Raw genomic sequence first — 8517 nt, 5'->3', positions numbered from 1 at the left:
CCTACAACTTTTTAGTCTCTCATGAATGATATATTTGTTTTTTACTTGAGAAAATTTATGTTGATATTTTTTGATGATATTCTTATTTATAGTTCTCACTTGAGAGAACGTGCAGAACATTTAAACGTTATATTTGTAATACTGAGAAAGAACACACTATGTACAAAAACAAACAAGTGTTTCTTTGGTCAAAGGCATGTTGAATATTTGGCACATATCATATCAGTTGAATGGGTATCTACAGATCTTACTAAGGTAAAGGCAATGCAAAATTAGCCACAGCCTAATAGTCTTAAGTTTTTAGAGGATTTCTTAGATTGACTGGATATTATAGAAAGTTCATAAAAAGCTATAGGAAAATCAGTAAGCCACTTACAAATATGCTTAAAAAGAATGGGTTCAAATGGACACCTACCGCAGTATCAAATTTTAATCGACTCAAGGAGGCCATGTGTTCTACCCCTATCATGGCATTGCTTGATTTTGATAAACCTTTGATATTAAAAACTAATGCTAGCAACAATAGGATTGGATTTTTTTTATCCCAAGATGGAAAGCCAATAGCTTACTTAAGCAAACTTTAGTTACTAGACACAGAAACCTTTCTATTTATGAAAAATAGTATCTAGCCATACTAATGGCAGTAACAAAATGGAGATACTAGTTGGAAGAAAAACCATTCATTATCAAGACAGATCATGAAGTCTTAAAATATTTGCTTAAGTAAAAGTTGACCACCATTATTCAAAAAAGAGAACTAACCAAATTACTTAGGCTAGATTACTCTATACAATATAGAAAGGGTAAGATGAATATAATAGCAGATGCCCTATCCAGGCAGCATAAGGAGGAAACACTGAGCTATAGCTTGCAATCAACTATATTTATACTAGAATAGGTGAAAGAGATCGAGTATAGCTATAATGGTGATATAGTGGCATAGAAGCAAATTAAGGCTTCTATCATCTATCCTTTAATAGTTTTTACTATTCATTCAACAATGGAGTTTTGAGATTTAAAAAGAAAACGTGTATAGGTAATAGTAGGCAGTTAAGGGAGAAAATTTTGTAAGCCTTACATGATTCACTTTAAGGGGGCATTCATGAATTAAAGCCACATACCACAAACTTAAATTAAATTTTTATTAGCCTAGGATGAAAAAACAAGTCTGTGAGTATATCTAATAGTGTGATACCTATCAAAGGAACAAAGATGAGCATGTTCCTTATCCCTGTTTTCTATAGCCAATTCCTATACCATAGCAAAACTGAGATGTAATTAGCATGGATTTTGTTGAAGGGTTGCCCTTATTTAAAAAATTTAGTTGTATTATGGTGATAGTGGATAAATTCACTAAGTATAGTCACTTTTTTCCTTTGTTCCATCCTTATACCACTATGGAAGTAGCTAAAATATATCTCAACCAAGTTCATAAACTACATGGGACTCCAAGAATTGCTATTTTTGACAAGGATCCTGCCTTCATTAGTTTGTTTTGGTAGGAGTTGATGCAATTATGGGAACTACAGTTGATCTGAGTATAGCCTACCATCCAAAATTTGATGGGCAAACCTAGAAGGTTAATCAGTGTTTAGAGTAGTATTTACAATGTATATGTTTTCTCAAGCCTAAGAGTTGGGTTCAATGGCTACCGTTAGCCAAATTGTGGTATAATACAAGCTATCACACTTTTTTGTGAATGTTTCCATTTCAGGCTTTGTATGGTTATAAACCACCAGCCTTAGCATGGGATGTAAGTAGTCAAGCAAAAGTGATGATTGTGGAAGAATTACTGAAAAATAGGGAACAAGTCAGTGGGTTAATGGTTGATCAGTTGAATAAAGCTCAATGGAGGGTGAAATTGTATGCTGATAGGAAAAGAAGTGAAAGAGAGTTCTAGGTGAGAAATGAAGTGTATTTAAAACTCCAGCCCTATAAACAAACCTCTTTGGCACTTCGAAAAAGTTTAAAACTTTCATTCACATATTATGATCTGTATCCTATATTAGCTAAGATTGGTTTAGTTGCTTATAAATTGCAGTTACTATTATTTCTAAGATTCATCTAGTGTTTTATGTCAGCTTGTTAAAAAAGAAGTTAGGAAATGAGGTAGTTCCTAGCCTAGCTCCACTAGAAACTAATGAGAATGGGCAATCACTTGTATATCCTACTGCTGTGATTGATAAACGAATGATTAAGAGGCACAATAGGGCTGTTAGCCAACTCCTGGCGGTATGGTCCAATTTAGGGCCAGATAATGCAACTTGGGAAAACTATATAGGATTGAAGTTACAGTTTCTAGATTTTGATCCTTGGGAACAAGGATCTAGTGAAGGGGAAGGTATTGTGATGAGCTTGATGGAAAAGTGCAAAAGCTACATGAGCGAGACTATGGCAAAAAATGAACAGGAATCACTGAAAGATGAGAATGGGTGAATACAAGAAAGAAGATAGTGATGTTAGTTATTAATCTATTGGTTAGGAATACTCTACAATTTTGTATTTTTTTATAGTTTTGCATGATAGTTCCATAATAGCTGCATTTAAATATTTTATTGACTGTAACTGATTTTCATGAATGAAAAAGATATTTCCTCCTCTCAATCTCTCTCTATTCTTTTCTTAGTCTTATTAATTTTTTCTCTGTTTTTTTCTTAGTTGCTAAAACTCTAACCAAGTTACAATTGATCGTGACATAGCAAGACTTGAAATAGTCAAGAATCTAAATTACATTAGAAATAGTATGATCTGTTTGCGAAGAATTTTGATTTGATTACGAAGATGATGAAAAGAGGAAGTGAGTTTGAGTGCTTTTATTTTAGTTTGTTTAACAATGATTTTTACTTACGTGATGATGACACACTAGTTGCCAGATAATTATTATTTTTTATTATTTTACGTTTGAGTTGATTTTTTTTTAACATGAAAAACTGAGAATTAACAAAAATTTTCAATCTAAATAAAATTAAAAAATTCAAGCATTGTTCAACCCATATTCATAATATTATTGTAAAGAAAAAAAGTGCCGCAGCTTTAATCTAGTTTCTTACATTATCTTTAATAATAATTGTTGTCAGTGGATAAAAAAATTAAAATTTCCAAAAAGTTGGCTTCTTTAATTATTGTCTACGAATTGAATGTATCCCCATCTAGGGGAAAACCATGGTCTTAAGTTTAAGCAGTTGATGACAAGCAGCATGGATTTCCATTCTATCTCTTGGCAATTCCTCTGAGCATGCCTCCCCAATTCTAAGTATTGAAATCAGACACTCATGCGTATAGATTTTAGGCGCTGCTGCTGCTGCTTCTCCCAAAACAAGTGTTGGATCAACGATCTCCTCTACTTTGTCAGGCAAAGACATCTTCACTAACTTGTGAAGGTTTAAACCATCCCTGAACATATCATCAGTCGGCCTTTTCCCTGTTAATACTTCCAGCACGAGGATCCCAAAGCTGTACACATCACCCTCTTTAGTTGCCATGCTTCCCATGCCATACTCTGTAAAAAAAAAAAAAATTGATTTGAAAGTCAAAGTGCTTAAAATGCCTTTTCTAGAGATTATTTATTACTTTCAAATTAGAGTTTGGCTAATTGGAAATCAAGGGTTAAAGGGTCTGATAATATTCTAGTTACCAGGTGCAGCATATCCAATAGTTCCTGTTAGTCCAACTGAACTATTGTGATCTGATATGACTTGAGGATTGCATTGAGGAATGATCCTTGCGAGGCCAAAATCACCCAGATGAGCAGTCATGTCATCATCCAGAAGGACGTTGCTTGGCTTTATATCACAATGTACAATCGGGATTTCACAATGGTTGTGAAGATAATCTAATGCTGCTGCTACGTCAGTGATTATATTTAAACGCTGACAAAGGCTTAAACTCCTTGGTTCCTCATTATGTGCAACATTCCCTGTTTCTAGATATGAATGCAACCAAGCCTCCAGACTCTTGTTTGGCATGAACTCGTAAACGAGTGCTTTAAACTCATTACCTTGGTAATCAACACTTGAGCATGCAGTTAAAATTTTGACAATATTTCTATGCCTGATGTTTCTCAAGGCTTCGCATTCAGCCAAAAAGCTCCTGGAAGCTCCTCTTCTTTGTAGATTTAGCACCTTCACAGCCACAGCTGTTTGATCTTTTTCGAGAACCCCTTTATAAACTGAGCCAAAGCTGCCTCCACCAATTAAATTGCCTGAAGAAAATCCATCGGTTGCCTTGAGAAGGTCCCCAAATGAAATCTTTATAAATTGATCCTCAGGCGAAGATTTTGACGAGGAACGCTTCCTTTGCTTCTTACACCAGTAGAATGACACAGCAAAAAGTACCAGAACCAATCCCAAAAGTCCACATATTAGGGAAATTGTTAGCTTGACTGCGAGGGACATTTTTTTCCCTCTATGCTTTTTGGGTAAGCATAATGGCAATTGTAATTCTGGGATACCTCCACACAACTTGTCATTGCCAGCCAACGAAACTGCGCTTGCATTACTGAAGATTCTTCCTACAGGCACATCTCCATGAAAATCATTGAAAGATAAGTTTAATTTCTGTAAGAAGGGAAACGTAGCGAAGCCTTTCGGAATTATTCCAGATAAGTTATTATGTGAAAGATCAATGTTTTCAATGCCCCTCAAAGAAATTAAAGAATTTGGAAGTTCTCCTGTGAAGCAATTATGGTCCATATAAAGATGCTGCAATCTTGCACAACTGCCAAGGCTACTTGGAATTTCCCCAGATAACTCGTTGTGAGAAACATTCAGTTCAACTAAATTTTGTAAGTTTCCCACTTCCACAGGAAGAGGACCAGTTAGACGGTTTTGAGCCAAGTTCAGAGATCTTGATAAAGAGGAGAGGCTGAGAATTTCTCGAGGTATGGTTCCATTTAATGCATTGCTATAAAGATGTAGAAAAATCAATTTCCTACAATTTCCAAGAGTTGATGGTATGCTTCCCTGGAGATTGTTCTGTTCTAGCCAGAGCTGGCTCAGCAACGTGAGATTTCCAATGGAGGAAGGGATTTCACCTGACAATTTATTTTTACCAAAACCCGCTTCTATTAGCTTGTAAAGCTTACCAATGGATTCAGGGATGGGTCCTCTTAGCTGATTGTAATACATGGATAATGACTCTAAGCCAATGAGATTCCCAATATCATTGGGAATTTTCCCAGAAATTGGATTCTCTTCTACGCTAAAATATAGAAGCTTGGTTGAAAGATTGGCTAGGGAACTCGGTATTTGCCCCCCAAAGTTATTGCCACCTAGATGCAGTCGTCTTAACTGGCTGCAGTTTACCAGAGAGGTGATGAAGCTAAGGTCATTGGCTTGCTCCTTTCCAAGATTGTTAGAAAAAGCACCTAGCCATGACAATTTTTTTAGACTTCCCAAATTATCAGGAACGCCTCCGAAAAAATTGTTAATTGAAAGTTCAAGAATTTCGAGGTTTGAAGCATTTGATAATGATACGGGAATGATACCAGTCAATTGGTTTGCAGAAAGACGAAGCACTTTAATATTACATAGAGTTAGGCCCACGCTGTGGGGAAGGCTTCCTTGAAGTTGGTTAACCCGCATAAACAAAGTAGTAAGATACGAAAGATTATAGATGGATGGAGGGATCAAACCTGATAGTAAATTTTCTGCAACATTAAGAATGTTTAAGCTTTTAAGCTGGCCTATTGATTGTGGAATTCTTCCCCATAGCTCATTTGATTGTACTGATAGCAACTTGAGTAATGAAATGTTTCCAAAAGAATCTGGGATAGCACCCTTTAAATTGTTTCTGTCAGCATAAAATTCAACAAGATGTTGTAAGGAACCAAGCTCAGCAGGAATATGACCAGTGAAGTTGTTTCCACTCAATTCGAGAATTCTTAAGTTGAAACAACTGGATAGATTAACTGGAATTTGTCCTCTTAACGAGTTGTTTGCCAAAACTACCCGTTGCAACCTGAACAGATGACTGATTTCTGGAGGAACTAACCCTTGGAAACTATTGTTTGAGAGATCAAGAATGCGAAGAAAACTAAGGTTACCAATTGAAGGAGATATTAATCCTGCCAAACCTTGTGAGTTTAAATTCAAGATGGTGACTCTTTGATGTCGAAGACTGCATGAAACTCCTTTCCACTGGCAAAAGTGGAGAGATTTATTCCATGACCTTGTGACCTGCATAGGATCCTTAGTTATCTTATCCTTGATGGCAAGCAACGCGACATGATCTGTCTCATTACCACTCAAGTTGGTCATGGTGCCACATATTACAGATGGCAGATTAAGGTACACGATACTCATGGTGCAGCATAAGAGAAAAGCAACGTGGGAAACAAATGGTTTCAATGCATTCATTTCAAATGAATATCTCGGCTTTGGCATCAGGCAGAAATGATTAATGCTGAATCAATCAATAACTAAGGGGCGGTTCAAGAACTTTTTAGAGGATGATCAGTTAGCCGCAGGATTTTGCCCGGCGTTGACTTATGCCGTGGTAGACGCCCAAAGATCTCACATCTAACATTTTCTAAAGTCATCACCGCCCATTACAAGTTTCAAAGGAGCAATGGGACCAGTTTATTTGAATTTTAATGTTATCAATCAATCTTTGCTCATTTGATTTACAATGTGACTTCAGAGTTATGGACGTCTGAGCCAGGAGGAATTTTGAGAACTCATAAAATGGAAATAGAAGCGTGGCAAAGCAGCCCTCAAAAGTCATAGTCAATGTCAAAGTCAATGTCAAAGTCAACGTCAAAGTCAATGAAAGAATGAGATTATTCACCATAATTCTTTTTATTATAATCTTATAATTATCTAATAATATTAAAATTTTATATAAAAATCCACTACTTATAAATGTGAACTCTATATAAAATTTTAATAAATCTCACATAATTTTAAATTTTGAATATTAATTAATTATAACGGAATAATTATAAATGATATATTCATGATAAATGCTAATTTTGTAAATGCCCAAGAAAATGAAAGTATGACAATTAAAAAAGCAGCCCTTCAAAAATTATAGTCCTAATTTTAAATCCGTGCTATGATCCACAGGCAAAAAAATCGAGCATAATTTTTGTTACATACATTATTACTTAAAAATGAAATGATTATTTATCTTAAAAAATCAATATTTTTTATTTTAAAAAATATTATATTCATAATTTTGATAAAAAATTATATTTCATAATAATAGATGCTGCTAGAAATCTCATTTTAATATGGGTGGTATATATGTGTAATGATATAGTACTTAGGAAAACTTAATATATATAAACTTAATAATTTAATAAGTACACTTGCGTAATCTTTATCATAAAATTATAATTTAATAAATAAAATTGAATTATCTTACTTTTTATCTATAAAAATACAATACATACATTTTCAAAAGAAATTAAAGGGAAAATAATTAATATGCATTAAAACAAATACATATTTATTTGATCAATGAACTTTTAATCAAATTAGAATTTTAATTACTTAATTAAGAAAATAATTTAATTGCTTTAAGTAAAAAATTATTGGATATGAAAATCAATATTTATTGTAAGGTTTAATTGTTTTCTTCGAAATTAGAAAGATTATCCAAAATATTTTTTTCAAATGCAATTGTTTTATAGAATTTTTTTTTTTTTTGAGAAATTATAACATGAACATTTAACAAATTTTATAGAATTTCACTGGCAAAGAAAAATGAATATTTTGAAACCTATTTGGTAATGTATGTTTAGTACATGTAATTGTATGAATTAAAATTTCAAAATTAGAATGTCTATGAAATTATCAAAATTAAAAAGTGATAATGATAAAGAGTTTAGCTATGTTAGATGGATTAAAATTGTGATAGGTTTAAATTCTAGAATATGAGGAGAAATCAATTTATACCAATATAAAACGCTTTAATTTTACATCTTTTTTGATAATTTATTTTAATAGATTTAAAATATAAGAGACATATATAAGCCCAAACTAGAAAAAAATAGTTTAATCACTATCTCTTAAATTTATTGAAATCAATGATTAAAAAAAAAATATAAAACTAAAAAACTTTTATATTAATATAAATGAATCCTTTCTTCTAAAACATTATCCAATCATTAATAAATTCAAATCATTCCTCTAATAACAAAAAAATATATATGATCATTCACTTATCTTATATAAATATATAAAAGATAAAATTTTTTATAAAAAAAAGAACATATCCAATATGGATGGTCTGTATTATTGATATGTAGATAATTTTAAAATATTATCATGTATTTTTTAATAAGTTAATTACATTTATGTTTTATTATTTATCTTAAATCACTCTCAATTAATTTCATATTAAAGGTAATAAAACTTTAATTGTCATTATTATAAAATAATTTTGTGACCTTCTTTTCCAATTGTAAATATTCAACTCTTAAAATATATTTGAGTACAAAAAATTCGATTGCCAACATTTTAACCTATGACCTATTTATTTACTTCACCATTTAAGTTATGTTATATATATATA

General features: G+C 32.5%; 1 protein-coding gene across 1 annotated transcript; it reads right to left on the bottom strand.

The window, feature by feature from the left end:
- Positions 1 to 2985: 2985 nt before the first annotated feature.
- Positions 2986 to 6700, bottom strand: LOC111274554 (receptor kinase-like protein Xa21). Its single transcript, XM_022859284.2, has 2 exons — positions 3635 to 6700; positions 2986 to 3499 (listed from the first exon to the last, which is right to left on the bottom strand). Exons 1-2 carry the CDS (start codon positions 6381 to 6383, stop codon positions 3150 to 3152), a joined length of 3099 nt encoding a protein of 1032 aa, XP_022715019.2. The 5' UTR covers positions 6384 to 6700; the 3' UTR covers positions 2986 to 3149.
- Positions 6701 to 8517: the final 1817 nt, after the last annotated feature.

Source organism: Durio zibethinus, chromosome 17 (assembly GCF_047325235.1).
Source record: "Durio zibethinus cultivar Kanyao isolate XHJ-2024 chromosome 17, ASM4732523v1, whole genome shotgun sequence".
In the NCBI taxonomy this organism is placed as follows: domain Eukaryota; kingdom Viridiplantae; phylum Streptophyta; class Magnoliopsida; order Malvales; family Malvaceae; genus Durio; species Durio zibethinus.
Note: the sequence above shows the minus strand (reverse complement) of the source record. Positions and strands in the feature narration are given on the sequence as shown.